Here is a 23,323-nt window from a genome sequence, read left to right on the forward strand (position 1 = left end):
TATTCCAGATATTTGATGTCAAGGCAGTAGTTTAATATCCCGCACAGAGCTGTATACACTGGGGTGGCGAACTGAAATTATTCCCAACAAACGGAACACAACCAAGGGCGATTGCTGCTTTAAAAAAATTTCAACTATAACCCCTACACAATACACGGATTTGGTAGTCACAAAAATGTGAATTTTGTCTTCACATTTCAATGGGAAAACTTTTCCGTCAGAATAAAGGTATGTAGTGTGTTGTTCATGCTTGTCTTTGTGGCGATGATTTGTGGGCAAAGCTACAGTTTATTACCGTGCTCACTCATTACAAGAGAACAAGGGTCAATTCTACGTTGACCCAAGTCGACCTTCCGCAGGAATATGTACCCATTTAGTTCCATGCCGTCTTGCTTTCGTGGATATTTATACAGACGCATTGTCGACAATACAAATATGAATACAATGAATAATGACGTGTGAACACAACCTTTATTTACTAAGTGTATATTGCTTTTTTACCATCATAATCTATAAACATATCCTGTTGTAAATCTATGGTATTCTCAATTTTTACTTTAATACTACTTTGCACTGAATGTTTCATTCTGCACCAATACATACTTTTTGTGGAGGTTTCCTCACTGTGCGTGTTACCGAATCGTATAGCCTTCTTAGGACAAGCCTAACTCGCATTCGAATATTAATTCGTAATAACCTAGTCTGTTTAGACTGAATTAAATGCCGTCAAATGTTTGGATTGTAATGTGGGCTTTACGAACAAAAATGACACTGTAGGCAGACAACGACGTTACATCGACGTTTCTGTGGCCCTAAAACAGATTCGCATCATTACATCGGTTAAGTTCACAAGAATGTTGTTCAGACCTGAGCAAAAAGTTGTACAAATCGTTATGTAGCGCCAATGACGACGATATAATGTGGTCCATACCAAGCTCATCTCCCAGCGGAAATGTATGACTGCATTTAATTCAGAGCAAAATTAAAATGAAATACCCAACATTTTTATGTTTTCTTTCCGTTTATAAAGAAAATTAGGGTAAAGAAAGGGATGAAAAGAGGGGTAGAGAACCTTACTTCTTTGTTTTGTCTAAAAGAATATGTGAGAGTTTATGTTACAATATGCTGAACGGTTTCCAGCAACGCATAATGTTACCTTATGAGTCAAATGTACTTGGTTGAAGATAACATCCGACTCACCTGTTGAATGAAACACTTTGACGGAGAATCATATGCTCAGCTTTATTTTCACCAGTGTGGTAGGTCAGATTGTTAAGGTATTGCGCAGTGTTGACGATGACACATGCTGTATTGATCGATAGGTAATGGTCGCCATGTCCCAGTAAAGATGAAGAAAATTTAACAAACGGACATAGAAATTTATAACATGGACAAAGATTTTCAACTACCAAGTCGTGTTTCAAAAGGGTTGCTGTGAAAAGGACGCCTTGTTTCAGATAGAGATGCAAAGCAACGGTCAAGAAAGCTGACTTTATTTCAGCAGATCAGAATGCAAAACAGCGGGCAAGGAAGTTCATAGAGTTTCATCAGATAGGCACAAGAATAATAAAAAAAAATATAGTTACCAATAAAGTGTCTTCGTTTTTAAATGATGCTATATGCCCCCAAAAGCGTTTGCATAGCTTTAGGTTATGAACAATGCATGTAGCGGATTTGGTGCTAATGTATACTGATGAATAAACGGTAGTGATTGTTCTTCAATGCATACAAACATAGTGAACTTGTAATGATATTAAACCAGCTGGTTTAAACGCAATTCTTCACACGTCGTCCTTGGATGGTCATGACTTTCTGTGGTTCTGTTTGGTTTCCTCTCACAATAATGCTGGCCGCCGTCGTCTAAGTGAAATATTCTGGAGTATGGAGTAAACCTCCAACCAAATTAATAAATGAATAAGCCGTCACTCGAGTAAACAATAATACTTCAGTGCCTTGCGACGAAATCATAGATAGTACCAGTTAAGTTTATTTGGTGATGTCTTACTTCACCAAATGACAAATTTGATACGATGTTCGTCACATTCTCTCTGATTATATACAGTGAGATGTTAATGTGATACATAAAAATACAAAATGGTTTTGTTTAAAAAAAATATTAGGTAAATAAGCAACGTTCGCTAGTTCTAAAACCTCCCAATGCTGACTAGTTAGTTGGCTACTGTCTACATATCTATCGAAATGACCTGCAAAGTTTTGTTATTGGTTGATAAATATAGGGTATATAATTAAAGCAGTATAGGTTTGTATCAGTTACATATCTAAATGAACCATTTTCAGCGAATTACCGGTAAATAATACCTCTACACTCAGGAAGATGACGATGCTGGTGATCAAATGAGCGGGGACATCTGAACTTCGACGTTTGTCGCCCTCTCTTGGGGATTCGATCTGCAAACAGGAAAACATGAATCATTAACAGATGTTGAATATATGAATTCCATCCATCGATACATGTCAGATCAGAGAACAACTGCGGACAAATCACGCTACTGTGACGTAACCGCACTTTCTCTGCGTCATGCGCACTGTCATACTCCAGTTGAAAGCGCCAGCATTGGCCTTTGTTTTAAACATGACATTCCTGTTAAATAGTTCAGAACGAACACTTGTTTCTTCACACAACCGAGAAATCAATGGAAGCCAACGGTCCATTTAAGAAAACGGCAAACACTAATTCCTGGTATGCCTTTGGTGTGAATACGTCCCGCGGGGAGCAAAACGGATAAAAATAGCTAGGAATTTACATGGCATGAGCACATGTGGAACGGATCTAGCGTTAGAATGATTTTTGTATATCTGGCCGGGTATTGGTTGGTTTAATGTCCCAAAGATCTTATCAATAAGGTTTTTCTTTTTAAATGGATCGAATTTTTCCTTTTGCCCGTTAGAATATGCGCAATTCCAGGCCATGAAAACCAAAACCACCCGATCCACATAGCAGATTTTAACGCCTTGTCAAATGAATGGCACTGTGGAAAACTTTGCATAACGCATTATGGGCCATTTAGACCATCCGGGTCATGCACGTGCCTACAGGCACCAAAGCTGTTACATATATTTCTACCCTGCAACTACACCGTGGATGAATCGCTCCATTGCTTAGAGTAAAAAAATATGTAAAAATAAATAAAAATAAATCATCCACGTGGAGATAACCCACAGAAGTGCCCAGGCTATATATTTTCCTGATATACCATAATGTGGCAGAAAAGTGATTTCAATAAAATAGTTTGATAAACTATAATTTTTTTCTTGTATCGTGATTTCTTAATATCCTTAGAAAATTACACAGAATAAGGCACCACATTGGTTGGATATATCAGGACATAATATATAACCAGCCACAGGATTGGCTCTGGTTCCTTGGAAGGCCAGCAACATGGCGTCTCGTCTGCTTGGAAATTTGCTGCAAAACAAAGGTGGAAACTCCTGTGAGTGAGTACTTGGATAACATGATATTACGTATAAATTGTACACATCAAACGAGGTATCATGGGATGCTGGTTCAAATGAAAAAACATCCCAAGATAACTAAATGCATTGTCTAACTATTTCTGCATGTTGGAGTATATCACTGAGCATACATTCACAGCATGTAGAGAAGTACAATGTATAAACACTGAAGTGTCGGAAAGACAAAACAGGATATCCGCGAAGCCTTTGGACGCTTTTACTTAAACAATTGGTAGAAAGGAAAAATGTGACTAGCTTTTTTCATTTATGGACTTGCTTTAACAGTCCGTATAATCTATGTATTTATTATTTATTTGATTGGTCTTGTACGTCGTACTGACGAATATTTCACTTCTTTGAAGGTGACCTTTATTATGGTGGGAAGAAACCCGGAGGAAAACCCACGATCATTTACAAGCTGCTGTCAGAACTTCCTACAGCCTACCGCATCATACCTAAGGCCAGTTTTGAGATCTTCTACTGTTTCCGGCATCGGTTTTCCCTTAGTCTCCGGTAGGAAGATATTGAGTAACCCAGCAAATATAGACAATCCTCCATAGAATATCATCGGTAAAGCGACCCCTATGGGACCGTCCGTATAGCCCTCCTGCGAACGACAAAAACAGGTCAGCTCATCAAAGACTTACTGAATGAGATATGGATTTCATGAGAAATAAGGCTGCGCTGTAGAACGCTGAAGATTATGATAATCTATTTTTAATAACGCTCAAAGAAGAAAATAGTCTTTGTGTACGATACTGACTTCAGACACATTTATGTTATATCGTGGATATACTTACCAGGTGAGCAATGTAAGGGGCCACAACTCCTCCGATCCTTGCGAAGGTCGCACTGGCCCCAATGCCACGACTTCGAATAGTCGTTGGTACTAGTTCAGAAGTAAACGTATAGAGTGTGGTAAACGCCATGGCAGCTCCGAACTTACCAACCAGTTCCAATGCCAGAACAGGTGTTGCAGTCTCTGAAACACATGTGAACGCAGAAGTTAAGAAGATATGTCAGAATGGCCAGACAGAGAAATGTAATGCCCTGACGAAAACATCAAATAAGTCATTATTGTGAGACTATTTGTAAGTATTTAAAGCAAGAACATAATTGATAAAAATACAGGATGCAAAACGATATTCATTTTGGTAATAAGTAATGTTTCACAATGGGGCAATCTTTGATATCCGCCGTTTTTACTTATGTATTTCATGGTTGTTTAACGACATACTGGCGAGGTTCAGATATGCACACCGTATTGTTAGAACACAAACTTTAGACTGTGTACTCGGCCAAATGAGCGTAGCTCACTGGTTGTAATTACAAAGGGGGCCTTTGAGGCCGAGGTGATTAGCGTGCCAGCACGGTGCAATGACCAAGGAGAAAATGCGGTCAGCTCATGCTGGCTTCCTTTCCGGCGTGGGAAGGTATGCTGGCAATCTACGGGTGATCGTGGGTTTTATCCGGGTTCTGTCGGGTTTCTTCTCACCACAATGATGGCCGCCGTCGTGTAATTGAAATATTCTTGAGTACAGTGTAAAACACCAATCAGACAAACAAATATAGTCACCAAAACCCTACAAACAGTGAGAGCTGGGGCGTTGGTTTTGTCCAGCAGTCTATGTAAGGACTTCCAGAATCTAGGGTAATTACCTTGACCACCATAAAGCAGTGGGAAAATGGTTGATATACAAGCAAATCCACCAAAGCACATGGCCAGACACATGACGATTCTGCGTCCCACAAATTTGAGGAGAATCATGTCTAAGACGTAAGCTGGGAATTCCATGAGGGAGAAGAGGAAGAGATTAAGATAGGGATTTCCCAGCGTGTCCATACTGTGAAGGGATAGACCGTAAAACATCAGGCTGACGGCAAACCTGAAAGGTAAACCAATGTCAACTGAAATCGGGACTGATGTGAGGAATCGGGTAATTTTTAAGATAAAACAATGCAGAAGCATTTAAACTTATATTGTAGCTAGCTTTTGGTTAATAATGTTCAGAACTGTATCATGATCGCTTTCTACTTTACACTATTTGAATTAAAAATTATACCATTTCCATGTAAATGTCAGTTTAATGATACCTTGCAGATGTACTTGTTTTTCTGTTTGCGCTCAAATGCATGCGCTCCACGTATAACAAGTTATAAGGATCTACATAATCCTTTAACAACTTAACGTGTTTAATGGCTGTCAATCATATAGCTAAGTAGAGCTTACCAGTTGATGAAGATGAAAGCAAATCGCCAGGTAACCCGCCAAGACTTAAAAACGGCCAGAATGCTCTCCTTTGGTTCTTTTTCTTCTTCTAGCATGTCAACAGTCTTATCTTCAAGCGCCTTTCCGTTCACCTTGGCCAGACGCTGTACAGTCTTTAAGGCCTCTTTCTTCCGCCCATTTTGTAGAAGCCATCGTGGTGATTCGGGCACCAGCCTGTGGGGAAAGCAATGCCGGAAAATGTTTGCAGGTATGTAATACTCAGAAAATTAGATTATAATCATTTTCCTACATTCCTATCAAGGATTTTAGAATAAGATTTGCCAGAAAGCCATAGAAAGGATGCCTATTCACGCGATGATAATATTTTAACGTTTATTTTGAGTTTTCAGGCATTTCTCAAGCGTTACATGTTTATGGCAGACCTATGGAAATGACAAATGAAGCTCTACTATGGTGGGCTCTATACCCTGCTTACAAGAACCTATACCGACTTAGAGAGGTGATACCGGAAAAGGAGATTTTTGCCAAAAAAATAATCAGCTGAAGATACCAGCCAACTTGTTTTCGGCTTGTATGGTGTGTCCACATACGTCACATGTGGGAAAGACCGTCAGCAACTGGTCAAAGGTCGGTGGTTTACCCAGGGCATGTCCAGTCTAACTTTTGCTGTTATTTTAGAAAAGCCGAGATAGTGACCTTTCACAAATTATCAGCCTCGATCACGTGTTACAGCTCAAAATCGGTAATCGCCTAAAGGTGATGAAGCGCATCCCGTTATAGCTTTTCTATATATAAGTATTACAGATACGAGTCTGATATTTACTGAAAGGCAATAATTTGAGATCTTCTCGGTAAATATACACAATCTGATTTGATTAGCTAATATTGATTTTTGTCCCAAATTCCCGTATATCCTTTCGAAGTTTGTAAAGTCGAATTCCGGCAAGAATTGTTACCTACCAGAGGCAGGGAAGAAGTAAAGCATTGGGAATTATAAGAACGGTGATGGTGAGGTTACGGTCACGGAGCAGGTACCCGACCCCAGCTACAGAGCATTCACCCAGGGCGAAGAAGAAATCCAGCACCGTGCCGGCGTAATATCGTTTACTGGGTCCTGTCACCTCCATTCCTACAACACACCCAAGAATTCTGGAAGATTAATTCATACCATTGTAATGGAAACCTTTGGGATTTTCGTGGGTTAAACGATTTGTGCATTACGGAACCTGTTAACTGTAGGGGTTATAGAAAGGGAATATAACCTAAAAATAATATGTATGGAATGTCGTAAAAGCATCCAAGAAAACAATTGCGCCGCAGTTATATCTTAAAACAAAAGCAAGACATTCTACGAAAACAACAATTGTACATAAAATCATCCGACTTTAACAAACATAATATGCAGTCTGATGATTTCCTATTTAGACATTTTAATTATTGTCGTGTCGAAAATAACACATTTTATAATCTTGTATTTCTTGCTTGATTATTCTGTGCAGGAAGACGCGCGGATGGTGGTAGAAAACTCACCGATGACAAAAATGGAATTGTAGACGCCTGCGTTGGAAGCCCCGAGAAAGGCCAAAGCGAAGCAGAGAGGGATCGTCTCATTGACCCAGGCGCAGATAAAACCACTGACAACAGACAAGGCAAGGGAGAGGATTATCAGCTTCTTCCTGCCGAACCTGTGAAATAAAAGCAGACTCACAGGTAACCGGTAAATTCCAACATGTTGACATATTCGTAGTGCTGTCTCACTATTACGCCATGTGGAGGATACCAGCCAACATGTCTTGTCAAAGGTCAGTGGTTTACAAGAGACGCTCCATAACCACTCCGTTACATGAGTTTCTTCTTCGTCGTACTAGCGGAGCTATATTTATTTAAAACGTTAAAGCAATTCCGACTGATCAGTGGAGAGAGAAAATCACTATCTGCTAAATAGTGCTAAACTAAAGGTACTAAAATAACAATTACTAAACGTACACATTTCATGTACAGTAACCACATTTATATATTTCACTTATACGATAGCTGCCCTGATTATGGCTAGAGGAGAGCGACGCCGGTGGCAAAGTATCTGACAATCGCTGTAGTATAACGGCGAGATTAATACACGAAACCTGATTGGCCAACAAGGACCTGCTATACTGGTTAGCACGCTGGAGCAGCGCAATGACTCATTGGTCATTGGTTCATGCCCGATTTATGCCCACTATATTGTGGAGTCAAACACCAGTCAAATAATCGATAAATCATTGGCGAATTGTCTGTAGTGTACAAGAACTGGGACCAGCTCCGTGTAACCAGCTGAGTTGAGCTGAATCGCGTTTAAACATACACGGGAGCTGAAAACTCAACTCAACCAGATTGGTTTGTTGGGCCATTGCAAGCGCTAGGGTATGCGGAATAACGGCGCGACTCAACAGTAATTGGCGTCAGTTGTACTCAGTATGCAGCTCAATCTCCTCATATTGTATTTCCATCGGTGACTAAGGCCAACTCTGGATTATTAGTATAGCCGCTGTTCAAGCTCTCATGTATGTCAGGCTTTAGGCGCGAGTCCATCCATCTGGTGCCCTTCGGATTTGGCCCTAATCATATATGGCAATATATTAAAACCACGACTAGTTCCAACTCGTACCGATTCCAGTAGTCAAGAACTAATGCAGCAGTCGTTTATGCCGAGCTTAAGACGACTAAAGTACCTAGCATGCGGTAGGGATAATTAACGACGCAGTTTCAATTTCCTGTAAAAGAAAGTAAATTTGGCATATTTAAAAACTAGGCCTTTTTTAAAAACTAACCAATTGTTTTAGTACTGAAATTTAAATAATTCTATTAGGTAGATCCCACATTATAATGTGGATACAAATGTGTACTTTGTCGAAGCTTACTGATTTAACTAAAATGTAAGATGCCATTGAAAGCCTCTATAATATGGTGTTCTGTGTTGTGTAATTTTGTTTTAGCCAAACCTGCCAGACAAAAAAACGAAGAATTCCTATAAATATTGATCCTTTGCTGCTCATAGATAATGGCGATGAGCAAGCAATGGCTCTGGCTTCCACATTAGTGGAAATTTTCCATTATAGACAGATTGCCCCAGGTGCTTTACCTTGAAATGTTTCATCCATACGAGCCTGGCAAGACCAGAGCACGTAGCTAAGTGTTACTGGTGAATCACTGTCCCAGGCACGTTGGTTATTTTCCACAATCTGGCGTATCGAGGCATCGTCAGGCAGCATTGGCTCACTTTATGTTTGATATATGATTTAAAACTGGAGAGAATAGATGTCACTATTCACAATGTGAATTCACGGTGAATTCACATTTTAATTTCGTATACACTGTATGAAATAAAGACGGTATTTGCAAATTCAACTAAATGCATTCCATGAGTTAAATAAGTGTAACTAGGTGCTAGAAATTCATAACAGCAGACATGCTATTATCAACGGAATAGTCTATGGACAGAAAATCTTAAATACTGAAGTAATATCGAATAAAATTCATAAATTTTTGTCGTGGTTGGGAAGATAGGTAATTGAAATAATTATGACTGACAGAAAGTGGGATACGTAATACCATCAAGAAAAGAATCTCTTCAAGAATGTCTCTCCTTTGATTTTCTCGACAGCCGTTCATCAGACTGACTTTACACTTACCATGTGTACTTGCTGATGTCTTAAGTAAGTGCTCTGTCGAGTATTAAAATCAAGCCCATAAAGTCAAAGTAGGAACCTCATGACTTGTATTGTTATAATTGGGAAGAGAAGCATCAGCATTAGCAGAAAAGTGCGATAATGAACCCTTGATGAACGGATCTCCTTTGATTTTTCCACAACAGTTCATGCGATGGATGAGCCACACCAACCGGGTGTATCACTGAGGAACCAAGGAACTACACCGTATGTAGAGTGTGCGAAAAATGTGTGTGGAGTTAGGCAATGACATAATTAATAATTTCCAGGTGAAATATAAACACAGTTATCTCAGTTGTGCTTTAATTGCAACTGTTCATGAAAATGTCAAGCTGACGTAATAACCATAGATGCTTATACACCCCCTAGCTCCGGTTTAGGAATACTTACAAATCTGAAAAGATGCTGAGCACGACAACTCCGATAGCTTTTCCCAGCATGAAGGCCATCTTGACATGAGACCGGAGCGAGCTTCTCTCACACACCATGTCCAGCTGTAGAGTAGGGAACATCGATAATTTGTTAGGCAAAATGAAATTATTTTTCATTCGATCAAGTAAACACAACAATGAAATCTACATGCCCGTGACAGTGACATGTAGCAAAAATACATGTTATCTTAAAGTAAAAAACAGCTAAAATGTGAAGTAAGGTTCATCATACAGACAACTGAAAACTATGTAATAAATACTTCCAATCATTTATTCAGATTTTTGTTTTGAGAGTGTTGAAAGGCATTTAAATATTTGAAAACTACTGTGGGCTTCACGAGCTATAATGACGGCATCTAGGAACTCTGACGTCACATCACCTTTTTGCTGATGTTCACCAGAAGAAAGAAAGTTTTTGGAATCTTTATCAGTAATCTTTTACTCATGGGTAAAAAGAGTTATTCCCACATTCAGTGTCGTGATAAAAAGTTGGACAGAGTTCGCAAAACCTGATGTCTACTTCGATTTTTGTAAGTCTTTTCCTTTAGGAGATTAAAAAACATTTTTATGCATACATTGGACGTAAATTGTGGCGAAAACAGAATATGCAATAGACTTAAAAAAGCGGGTACCGAAGAACAGGGCTAAATATATACTTATATATAATTTAGGCCTATACCAAACAAAATATTTTTTTTTCATAATACAGCAAATGTTTTTATTGAAAGAGGAGAACTAATCCAATAGCATAAATATGTCGCCAACAAATAAGTTTCTAGTCAGCTATTATTTTTACCTATACTTATTTTGAGTTTACCTTGGAAACTGCTGTTGACTCAAAATGAGTTTTATCATACACCCAGCTCTTACAGCTTTCTCTGCGTGGATCACCACTGCGCATGCCCCTGGTCTCATTTTCCGGTGGCCATGTATAGATCTTACACTGGTCGTACACTTTGACCCCTCGGATCAGCCTCGTCGGAATGGTCAGGTTGACGATCCCCTCATGATCCGCATCCTGGATTTTATATGTGTCGTTCTCATAGGACGGAAGGGCGCACCTGTATAATACGAGTCAACATTTTTCTCATTGTAAAACTAGGGCAGCGACGACAGTGTGACAGCTGTAACTCATGAAATACAACCTATTGTCAGTTTACCTCAGTCAGGGTTTTAACTGCTCATATAAATGCTTAAATAGCAGCCACTCACACACCCCTTAGCAGCCCGGCTTAAGCAGAATTAGGTAAAAAATTGATATCGAAAAGGGGTATTCTAGTCACACTGAAATAAGTTTTGTTCATATTTAAACTGTAGAGTGGGAAAATCACTGTACCACAAATGTATCTTTCATCCTTATAATTCCGCTACATACAACACGGTAAGTTATTTATATGATTTCGGTATAGCTTACATGCCTATTTACATATCTTAACAATTATTAATTCTAATTTTTGGTAGCACTTATTAAATAGAAGTATGTGAATATCTATAAGCATCTCTTTCAAAGATCTAGTGGCTGTGAGATGGTCTCCCAGCAACCAGCGGATGGCTGTGGGTTTTTCCCGGGCTCTGCAATCATAATGCTGGCCTCCTTCCTATAAGTGAAATATTTGGCGTACAGCGTAAAACACCAATCAAACAAAAAACATAAATTCAAAGATCTGCCAATTCTCCACGGTGACTGCATTAACTCACAGTGACTGCATTAACTCACAGTGACTGCATTAACTCACTATACCGCGAAGAACGACATCAAAATTCGACAGAAAAGACAGATTTTAAACATGGCCACAGATGACACAGTATAAAGTTTATGTTTTGCCTATAAAGACAATCGTTAAAAATTTTATATGAGCGGCTGTGAGGAGAACATCGATGGGCGCAATTTGGCTATTATTTTAGAATTTCACAAGATTTTAGCCTCCTCTGCGTACATGTTAGAGCTCAAAATAGGTAATGAAGTTTCTTAAATTTAAAAAAGAGGGTCACTTTATTATTGTTTTTAAACTTTAGAATCATTTTAACACTACAAATATAGTAAATGTACGAGTCATATAATTACTGGAAGACAATAATTTGCTTTTCGTGGTGAATGCATAATATTTTGATTGAATAGAGAATATGAAAGTATAGCGTCCTCAAACAAAACACAGCTCCCTGCTTGGACCGAAGATGATCATTTTTGACCGAGAGTTTTTGACCGGGTTATAAATGATCAACCTTTTCTTTTATAACCATGAAAGATATATGGGCGCTTCGACCAAGTTATATATTCTAATTGGGAAATTTACAGATTTGTGCTGGTATTTTAAATTTGCACTTTCTCATGGTATGTCTCTGGGGCTAATTCTTTACCTTACCGTACCTGGTCCTGTTTTCACCATAAAACGTTTACAAACGCGTGACAAACTGAGCCACACACAAGGATAACTTTGTTGATATAGGGATAGAACAATGCGATGCATATCAGCACACGTCACATTTATTAAATATTGCTTTATCAATCCATAGAAAGGGTTAATATGGTGTGTACCTTTACATCGGAATATCACGCTTTGTTGTGATAATTTAGAGTTAGATCTATGATTTACTATGACAATAGGCCGCAGAATCGTGTATAGCGAAGTGATAAGGCAACACATTTATATATAAAACTGTGGAATGCAGTATAAAACAAACATTCCTTCAAAATAACACAGGTGGTTTGTCTGAAAACAATTGGGCACACTAGTTGACAAGAAATTTGTCGCTTGTCAGCAAACAAGGTAAACCGTGTGCATTTAACAACTCGTCCATACTGAATGTCACTGTGCTAGGGTTATACTTCCACAGCATGGGGGTGGCTTGACATTTAAATGCCATTTACGACTTAACTTTACCAGTTACCTTAATGCCCAGATTATCCAAAAATCTTGCTGGAATGGAAGTCAAGTTAAAAATCCATAGTTTGAAGACAACATCATCACTAACATATCCTGCTTAAGAAGCATAGTTGTACATGGGTTCAGTAATACTACTAATAATAATGAAGGCTAGGCGAACACTGTCCATAATTGGTTCTTGTATATCTAAACATTTAACAACATACTATTTAAATTTTTTGGAAATAAAATACTTAGTTACTTTATAATAATCCAGGCATGTTGATCGAAAGCTTGTGAAACCTTTGACAGTTACATGGTGATGACTTCGTTTTTATTATCATCAGTAACAGTTAAGCAAAACTGTTTACACATTATGTTGAGATGAATGTACTGAATCGGAAAATACAATAGTTCACACTTTACCGATATACATCGACTATGCTAATCAAAGATTTTTGCGGTGTTGAAAGTAAAAGCCTGTCAAATAACACGTAAATGCACAGCAAATAAAATACATTACGCTTTTTTGTCTCCCTCTTCCGTTTGTTTTCTGGGTTTCACCCCAACCCGGTGGTAGTTTCTGAAAATCATGTCGTATGCCTTTCACCATCTTAAATTATGTCCTGTATCTCCATTTGGATATGTCAGCAAGCTGTGGATAGTCATGGATTTCTGTCGGGTACTGCCTCGTTTTCACCATAATGCATGCCACCATCGTATAAGTGAAATATTTTTGTGTACGGCGTAAAACACCAATCAAATAAATAAATCAAAATATATCTCCTTGTGATATAGGCTAAACATTGTTTTATTTTATTTACACATGCATGAACTGTTTCATTGCCATGGCCCAGTAAAAAAGGACTGCTGTATGGAGAGTAAATCCAGGGGAGTGACCACAGTGTGATAGTTTGCAAGTGGTTATATTTTATTTTAAGCTTTCACTAGATACTAGTTACTTAAGTCCCTGTCTTAAATAAGCCCGTATTTATATATATTTTCTGGTTAAGAATTGTTTAATTAATTAACTTTAGTTGCCTACCACATTATATAACCTATTAATATGTTTAATGGGATATGTAAAATAGCTACCTTAGAGATTAAACTTAGTAAATATTTTCTTTGTTGAAAGAAGATATGAACCATTCCCAACAGCAAATAGTTCGTCAATTCAATGAGTCATCCTTGTACGAGTTACTTCAGCCTGAATTCGGAATTATGTAGCGTTCTTGAACTGTCACAGAAATGAATTAATCAAAATCTGACATAAAACAGGATGTTTGTCACGTCTAATGTTTGTTGCACATATACACACCTCTGGTGTTTTAAAATTATTTATTATTATGCTTTTAAAAATTATTTTTAAAAGCAACGTTTTTCACAGTTCATGGAAAGAAAATTTCTCTAACTCTGTTATTACATCATGTTGAAACAATGTGAAATAGAAAATGTACTGCGTATATATATGAACAAAACTTTTCATCTGCTAAACGACTGGCACAATTTGGAAATAAGTAAAGCACAAATACATGCATTTTCAAACAGACGGCCATCCTCATTGTCCCTACATTAAAGGAGTTATTTGACGACTTGGCCAGAACAGCCATCTAAACTTAAGCAGTTTTCTAGTGAAATATTCTTAATTACAGCGGAAAACACCAATCAAATAAATAAATAAATAAATAAAGTTGTTTTCTTATATGCAACGTAAAAGCAGCGTTAGACCTTTTCTGCACAAGCGCTTGGCATATGAAAGTCTGACTATGGTTTTAGTCACGCATAACGATTCTCAAATTACGAATGCCCATAAAACAGATCCATGTGTTACACGTGGAATCACGCTTAGATAACACAAGAAACCTCTTTGTGGTAGCAGCACTCGCGAAACATGCAATACCGTTTTAAGCGACGCGAGCTTCCATAATCATAACTGAAGTGCCTAACAAGTGTAACCTAGTATGCATCACTCATGCCTTACAGCACCAACCTTGTACCGTTGAAATCAACACGACCAGGAAATCTGTTTCACGGGATTACGTATACTGTATCCACAACAGGTCTATAGAACGTTTGAGGAAACCATACACACATGGTTTTATAACAGTGGTTGCTATAGTGTTGGGTTTATAGCGGACTGGAATTCAAATTTACCACGTGTCCTCATACACATAAAACCAGTTTGGTCGGTTAGTTACGCATGATGAACAAATTAAACAAATTGGATAACATATTTTAGCTGTACGTGTATCGACTCACGAATCTCTCTATGTGTACGATTAATGCGATATTACCTAAAGTGTCGTATTTACATGTAACTTATACATTTACAGCGTATCATTAAAGTCTAGGCTTAACACAGAAACAAATAGTAACTCAGGGGACGATGACAAACCCTTTAATGATAAGAGGGATGGGCCCATACTTATTTCTTATTACTAAACTGCTATTCAGATTCGACAGAGAATATCAAATCTAACATTAGAAGAAGCATATGTCACTTGCATTCTCGCATTAGCAGGAATAAAGGTCAACACTGTGCTTATCTTGAGAGAAATTTGATCTCTGAGCTAAGAGGAAAGACTGCAAATGGTATTAAATACGCAGCGAATCTACGTTACTGGAGCTGAAGCGACCTTCCCTCTGACAAATTCTTCAGGAGCATGTCGATTTTAAACATTTCCGTCTGCAACAACTTTTTCCAATGTATGTCATCTAGCTGTGCAGTGTATCGTCTGTCCGCTTTGATGTGTGTTTTACTGTTGTGGTTCAGTATAATTAACGCGGTAATTCATATGGGTTGTACATTATTCCACGGTGTTTCATGTGCTTACTGTGTCACCTGTTCAACACATGTTGACAACACAAGACGAAACAGCTGTGTTTCTCTGGGTTTCAAAAGAGCTTGAAAGTGAATGATGTGTTATCATCGGCAGCCATGACATTCAGGCTGAAAGAGAAGGCTTAACACCGGGTTAGGTTATTTAACATACCTATGCGAGGGCTCAGCTACCACCATGATGACCACTACAGCACTCACACCGACCGTCACACACAACAGACACAGCACAAAGTACAAGCGCCTTTGGTAAGGACCGAATTCTCCGGCTGTGGTGAGCACCGTGTCGAACACCCCCATCCTTCCTCAGTGAGCTCCCTGACCGACTGACTACTGACTACTGGCTCCACTGACTGACGTCTGGCTTATCCCAACTTCATTGGTTGGAGGCCTCTGTGTCCACTCTTCCTTATCTCCCCCACTGCGTCGGAATACAAGATCTGACTGACATTTTCCAATATAAATTATACATGTGCATGTCTAAGTAATTACAATGACGACTTCATGCTTTTGGAACGCATTGGTGTGCGGTTATTCCTAGTTGTAAACATCTTTATTCTGATGCAGTAATAATATAAATATGAAATTATAGAAAATTTTACGTCTCAGGAAAAATTCATGGCGATTTTGAGTGTCACTGGTTGAGTTTCGGATTATATCAAATCCTATTTAAATAGCAGAATTAAGCTGTACATGGCTGTTACCACAAGGTTTGTTAATCATGTTCTAGTAATATAAAGACGCTTATGTGATAACAGGCGAGACTTTGACCAATCTCTAATTGGGATTGGACATTTAGTCGGCTAATTCCGAGTAATGAAACAGACCAGCAGATTAAACAGCAATGCTCCAGAGTATTGTCCGTATCTCGTTATGAGGTCATCTCTGTGATATGCTAGAGAGTTCAACGTGCTTTTATTAGAAGTGTTTTGAGCATTGTTCAAAGGTCCTTTTACTCCTCTGAGGTATTCCCGCCCACCCATTAAGCGATTCAGGAACAATGAAGCACTCGCCCGAAGAGTTCTGAAAGAGGGTAAATACAGTTGATATCACGCTCATAGTATACTAGGTTGATTCTTAACATCCTAGGTAGCAGTCAGATTTTGGGTCATCATGTGGTACTGCAGACACATATATTTTTTGCTTCAGGTCATGTTCTGAAAGAAAAAGGAAAATTAAAAATAGCAGCTGACAAGAGCAATGAATGTATCCTCGCAAGAGCCTGAGATTATAAATAGACAGCTGCACACGATAACACGCGTTTATTAGTGGAGCCTGATGTACAGCTCAAGGATACTCAGAAACGTAAACGGTCATCTTCGGTGATTGTTTTGGTATTCTACTTTTTAAATTTTTCTTTTGTTGCATGTTCTCGTATCATTTAGGTCTATTGATAGAAAATGAGTTGCTTTTTTAATCTCCTGTCTAAAATAAACACACTCAACGCATCCATTTGTTCTTTAGCTACTGAGGAAGTTAAAATGAATAAGGCAAAATGTGTGACGCGCGATATATATCAGTTTTTAGTTACCTACAGTTAAACGTGTTACTGTACTCAATTCGTTTCTTTGGACTGTTGCGCATGCGTGTGAACCAGATCATTATGTACAGAACATTTTAATAGATTCTAAATGTAGCCTGTATTTAATAGATTCTATATGTAGCCTGTAGATGCTTATATAGGAGAACAGGAGTCATTTTGCATACACGAATAACTATGCTTTTAAACGTAAAGATAAAGCAGTGTTCATGAAAAATCAATACCTGTACTTTGGTTGCAGATATGTTGATAAACAGGGAAACTTGCTATTTGAAGGGTAGCGTTCGTCGGTTAAAGTGAAAGACATCACCTGACTAATGATAATGATTACGTCCACTTGAAAGTATGTAAAACTGGCAGTAAATATTTTTTTAGAGTTTTTTCCAACGCAATGAAAGTTTAGTGAAACTTCGACTTCAGCGCGTCTCCATTATCGACAGGGGGACGTCACGTTTACTCTAACTCTCGAACTTCGTAGGTATTTCACATATAATAGTCAAAGCAGTAGCTTATGGCAGATTAAAGTTGTGAACTTCGGCTATGAAGGACCAAGGGATAAATAGCTTTCTCCACTACTGGACGTACTGGAAGGATATTTCTTTCACTGCTTGAACTGTTTCCACTATATCATTTACACAGTATGTGAGTAGCCTGCAGATGCACGTCCGGGGTTTTCCGGTTTCAGGTTGTAGCCTCCTGGGGTGTTTTTGCTGGTAATTCTGAGAAGGCATGCTGCTTGTCTATCATAATATGTAAATACTGTCGTTGAATATTACACCGCTAGTAGATTACTTTATTTTACGTCCTGGGTAGTCCATAAATGATACAGACCTGTCCCACAACACTGTGTTGAAATGGCCTTCGGCTATACGTAAATAAATCGTTGCAAACAATCTCAAAATGATGCCTTATGCAATAGTTCTGTGGTATTAAATGTCATTTCATGGAATGAATGTGTAAAGGCTGAGTCACAGCTCAGGCCGCGTAATCTGACAACAACGTGTTTGATTGGATAAAATTCCCAAGACATTTGTGCATTACTGTCATTTTGTTCAACTCGTTATTCCATGAAACCTCCTTAAAATAATAAAGTATTATACTTTTAAGAAAGCTTGACTATCCTGCTTTTGATTGAAATATGTTTTAGCCAGGTGCTGTCTTTTTCTTTAACGGGAATCTCAGCATCGAAAAACATTCTGATGTACCTCGTGAAATAACTGTACACCGATGTGCACCAATAGCCCTCCTCACAGCTTCAATGACCCAGTTCTTCAGGGCTGTTCTACTTAAACATTACATTTTCATCCTGTGTGCAAACAATAAAAAGTCTACACCACCTAAATGTATTCCGTACGCTTTTGACATTTGTTGTGTTTGCCGACTGACTGCGCTGAATTTGTGTAACAGCCTCAGGCGACACAGGAAGGATAAACCCAGCTATCACAGTCCTCTGAACGAAACAGGAAACAGACTCATTCTGTTGACATAAATATAGGGCTGTGTTACAGTAGTTTCATGAGCAACAATCTATAATGGTACACGTATACGCGCTTAGTCTCACACATCATTCTTCGACATAAGTGCTGGCTCAAATACAAACTCAAATACAGTTAAGTAAAATAGCGGGCAAAGTGAAGAAAAGTTTTACATGTAACACATAATATAATATCGTCGTCATATGACTGAAAAATTGTTGAAGTACGACGCTTTATCTGACCTGTCTTGATCAGGTGTGGTGGCTCTATCTGGCCTATGACACTCAGGTAGAACGACTTTATCTGGACTATTTTGGTCAGGTGTGGTGACTTTATCTGATCTGTCTTGGTCAGGTGTGGAGGTTTTGTCTGGTCAGGTGTGGTGGCTTTATCTGACCTCGCTTAGTAAGACGTGAAGAATTTTTCTGACGTAACTTGACCAGGTGTGGTGGCTTTATCTGCCCTACTTGTAGCTTGGTCAGGTATGGCGACTTTATCTGGCGTACATGTAGCTTGGTCAGGTGTGGTGGCTTTATCTGATCTAGCTTGGTAAGACGTGGTGAATTTATCTTGACATAGCTTTACCAGGTTGGTGGCCATATCTGGCCTACATGTAACTTGGTCTGGGGTGGTGACTTTATCTGACAAAACTTGTTCAGGTGTGCTGGCTTTCTCTTGCCTATCTTGGTCAGGTGTGATGACTTTATCTGATCTAGCTTGGTCAGGTGCGGTGGCTTTATCTGATCTAGCTTGGTTAGGTGCGGTGGCTTTATCTGATCTAGCTTGGTTAGGTGCGGTGGCTTTATCTGATCTAGCTTGGTTAGGTGCGGTGGCTTTATCTGATCTAGCTTGGTTAGGTGCGGTGGCTTTATCTGATCTAGCTTGGTTAGGTGCGGTGGCTTTATCTGATCTAGCTCGGTTAGGTGCGGTGGCTTTATCTGATCTAGCTTGGTTAGGTGCGGTGGCTTTATCTGATCTAGCTTGGTTAGGTGCGGTGGCTTTATCTGATCTAGCTTGGCAAGCTGTAGTGAATTAATCTGACATAGCTTGGCCAAGTGTGATGACTTTATCTGGTCTACCTGATCAGGTGTGGTGACTTTATCTGCTCTATCTTGATCAGGTGTGATGACTTTATCTGGTCTACCTGATCAGGTGTGATGACTTTATCTGCTCTATCTTGATCAGGTGTGGTGGCTTTATCTGGTCTACCTGATCAGGTGTGATGAATTTATCTGGTCTACCTGATCAGGTGCGGTGGCTTTATCTGATCTAGCTTGATCAGGTGTGGTGGCTTTATCTGGTCTACCTGATCAGGTGTGATGACTTTATCTGGTCTACCTGATCAGGTGTGGTGACTTTATCTGGTCTACCTGATCAGGTGTGGTGACTTTATCTGCTCTATCTTGATCAGGTGTGGTGGCTTTATCTGGTCTACCTGATCAGGTGTGATGACTATCTGGTCTAGCTGTTCAGGTGTGGTGACTATCTGGCCAAGAATGGTCAGGTGTGGTGACTTTGTCTGGCCTATCTTGACCAGGTGTGGGGCTTTATCTTACCTATTTTGGTCAGGTGTGGTGACTTTGTCTAATCTAGCTTGGTTAGGTGTGGTGGCTTTGTCTGGCTTAGCTTGGTCAGGAGTGATTGTTTTGATCTATCTTGGTCAGATGTGGTGAATTTATCTGGCTCACATGTAGCTTTGTTAGATTTGGCGGCTATATCTACCTATCTTGGTAAGACGTTGTGAATTTATCTGACATAGCTTGGTCAGGTGTGCTGGCTTTATCTGGCCTAGTTAGCTCAGGTGAGGTGGCTGTGTCTTACTTAGCTTCTTCAGGTGGGTAACTTTATCAGGTCTCGCTTTGTAAGACGTGGTGAAAGTCAGACAAATTTCTTAAAGCAGTCTGCCAGCAACCTCCCATCGTAATGCTGGTCCTCGTCGTATAAGTGAAATATCCTGAAGTACGGAGTGAAATAAATAAATAAATAAATGCGACTCGACAAACAACTGTGCTCCTGTCACACAGAGTTATATTAACATGTATAATATGTCCGCAGTTTGTTTTTGGCACATGTATCTCTGTCAACCATTAGGCTGACACAATGCAATCACTGACAACTCATATTTGTTTATTTACTTATTTTGATTTTTGTTTTAACACACACTCAAGCATTTCTTACTTCTACGAAGGTGGTCAGTTTAATGGGTGGAGGAACCGGAGTGCCTGGGATAATCCACCGGACTTTGGCAAGCTACTAACGAACTCCCACACATAGCGAACGTTATGGATTATTAAATTACAATATCTTAAAGAACAGCTGGTTTTCGTTTCGAGAAGGGTACGTAGGGGGTGCATAAGTGTTTGTGTAAGTAATATCTCGAGTGTGTATGGCTTATGTACGAGTTGTCCGTGGCGTATCAGATGCCAAAGCTGCGATAGCAATAAGAATGGGTCACGCCAGCTCTTCTTCGCACAGAAAGGTCAAGGTAACTTCGCATCACTGTAAGCGGTTGTGCATTTCTGTATATGCCCCTGTTGAAGGCATATATTGCCGTGTTTCCAACGAAGAAAAGAAACGTGCACTTATTATTGAATTTTGAATTATTGTTAGTGTCTATCGGCCCTAATTTTTCTACTCCATGTTGAACCACCGAAGGACTACTGAAGTATTCTTCAGTGTGGTACAAAACTGAAACCAAGAAAACTAAATTCAAATGTAGAAGAAATTCTACTAATATTGAAACATGTCCGAAGTCAAATTGATTGCATCTGAACGATGAAAGAAGAAATAAAGTTAAAAGAGTTAAAAACAATAGCACGATCGACATTGACAGACGTTACAACAACACCATAACATAGGAGTGGATCCTGTAAATATTGTGCCCGAATGGCCATTGCGACGTCAAGTACATGCTTGCTACATTACACTGGCGCCCGAAGCTCGATATCAACTGCAAGCAGCGACACTCCAGCTAATTATAACGAGGGACTACTTCGAAACACGGGATTAGGAGTCGGAAAAAAAAATCCGTGGCTCATTGGATCGGTAAGATGCGCATACAGATAGTTGTAATAAAAACTCATCGGAGATAACTTTATCTTGCATTTGTTATTAAAAATTAAAAAGTAATTTTGATTTCGCTGGTAGAATGACCGTCATGTCTCAAAAATACAATGAATACATACATATTTTACTGCTAAAAGTTAGGTGGTAAAACAGAGGTGAGCTCTGTGCGAAATGACTCTAAAACTATAAAATCGGGATGTCTTTTCAGTGATCCACTATTGTTCGCAGCTGACTGCAGGACTGTGCTGCAAGGCCATGCACTTATTTATTTATTTATTTATTTATTTATTTGGTTGGTGTTTTACGCCGTACTCAACAATATTTCACTTATACGACGGCGGTCAGCACCGTGATGGGAGGAAACCGGGCAGAGCCTGGGGGAAATTCATGGACACCCGCAGGTTGCTGCACACCTTTTAAAGTACGGGTGGAGAGGAAACCAGCATGAGTTGGACTTGAACTCACAGCGATCACAATGGTGAGAGGCTGCTGGGGCATTGCGCCCAGCTAGCACGCTACGCAACCATGCGTTTTTCTATCCAGAAATAAATGCCATATGGCGAAACTACATTATCTCTTCACCAAGTAACGCTACATTGTTCTCATATTTGTATACCAGTAAAAGAAAGCAGCAGGAGGGAACATCTGAACACAGCGTATATTGGTTTCCGACCGATATACCCAGTCACACAAACAGACACCGAAAGGAATGGTGCAAAAATTTAGGTATTTGTCTTCATTACAAAGATTATAACTTATTTTAACAGGTCTCTACAGACAGGCGATTGTTGTACTTCACTGAGGGCTGTTTCTCAAAAGTCTCTTAGATTTACGAGGACGTAGGGTATTTACGACAACATAGGGTATTTACGACGACGAATGGTATTTACGACAACTTAGGGTATTTACGACAGACTAACTTTTAAAGTGCATTATGTTTTATCTGACTCTTATAGCGGCATCTGTGTACCGGCACATTTGCCGTCATATTTGCAGGTTTTTCATGGGCAGGGGATATGACCTGTCGAGGGCGCAGATTTGCTTTAAGAAACAGCGACGTGGTAAATGTTAAGACCTTAGACGAGCCTATGCCTACGACCGTTATATCCCGTTTGAGAATGATCCCCCAGGCTGCATATAGAGGCCATGCAGAAAATCCACTGTTTTGACTAAATGTAAACGCACAAAAAGTCATGATTATGAGGTCCATTGGGTGCATACATATTAAAACAAGATATTATACCTCTAATGAAGGACAGTATTACTTTAAGTTCACACGTATTTTTGTGATATTGTGATGTTTAAAATCCACCCAAAACACGAACATATTTCTTGTTAGTCTTGTGACGGTCAGTCATTCTTACAACTGATGTTGAAAATGTCTGTACACGGCTCTATCTGCTGGTGTTTATTATCACTTTGTAATGTCACGAAACTTGCAACCCCTAGCTGCAGGGTATCCACCATGTTTGGTTTCGTGTCGTCTTTAACTAAAAGTTTTCGTTAAATGTATGTTAAAAATAGGAGTACCACGTTAAAAGGCAGTTCTTAAGTACGGCATAAAACACCAACCGAATATATATATAAAAAAGCAAAAGACGGTATGTCAAGAAGTTGACCGACTGACCTACGGACCGAACGACTGAAAAATAGATCAAAACAATTTTACCTACACCAGCTAACTCTGGGAGTATTTAATA

General features: G+C 39.2%; 1 protein-coding gene across 1 annotated transcript; it reads right to left on the minus strand.

Annotated features, from left to right (window-relative positions):
* Nucleotides 1-527: 527 nt before the first annotated feature.
* On the minus strand, nucleotides 528-15,842 carry LOC135477513 (organic cation transporter protein-like). Its single transcript, XM_064757680.1, has 11 exons — nucleotides 15,697-15,842; nucleotides 10,657-10,900; nucleotides 9,799-9,902; nucleotides 7,235-7,389; nucleotides 6,665-6,833; nucleotides 5,705-5,917; nucleotides 5,134-5,360; nucleotides 4,275-4,456; nucleotides 3,930-4,081; nucleotides 2,320-2,409; nucleotides 528-1,306 (listed from the first exon to the last, which is right to left on the minus strand). Exons 1-10 carry the CDS (start codon nucleotides 15,840-15,842, stop codon nucleotides 2,352-2,354), a joined length of 1,650 nt encoding a protein of 549 aa, XP_064613750.1. The 3' UTR covers nucleotides 528-1,306; nucleotides 2,320-2,351.
* Between the last annotated feature and the right edge of the window lie 7,481 nt (nucleotides 15,843-23,323).

Source organism: Liolophura sinensis, chromosome 1 (genome assembly GCF_032854445.1).
Source record: "Liolophura sinensis isolate JHLJ2023 chromosome 1, CUHK_Ljap_v2, whole genome shotgun sequence".
Taxonomy (NCBI): Eukaryota; Metazoa; Mollusca; class Polyplacophora; order Chitonida; family Chitonidae; genus Liolophura; species Liolophura sinensis.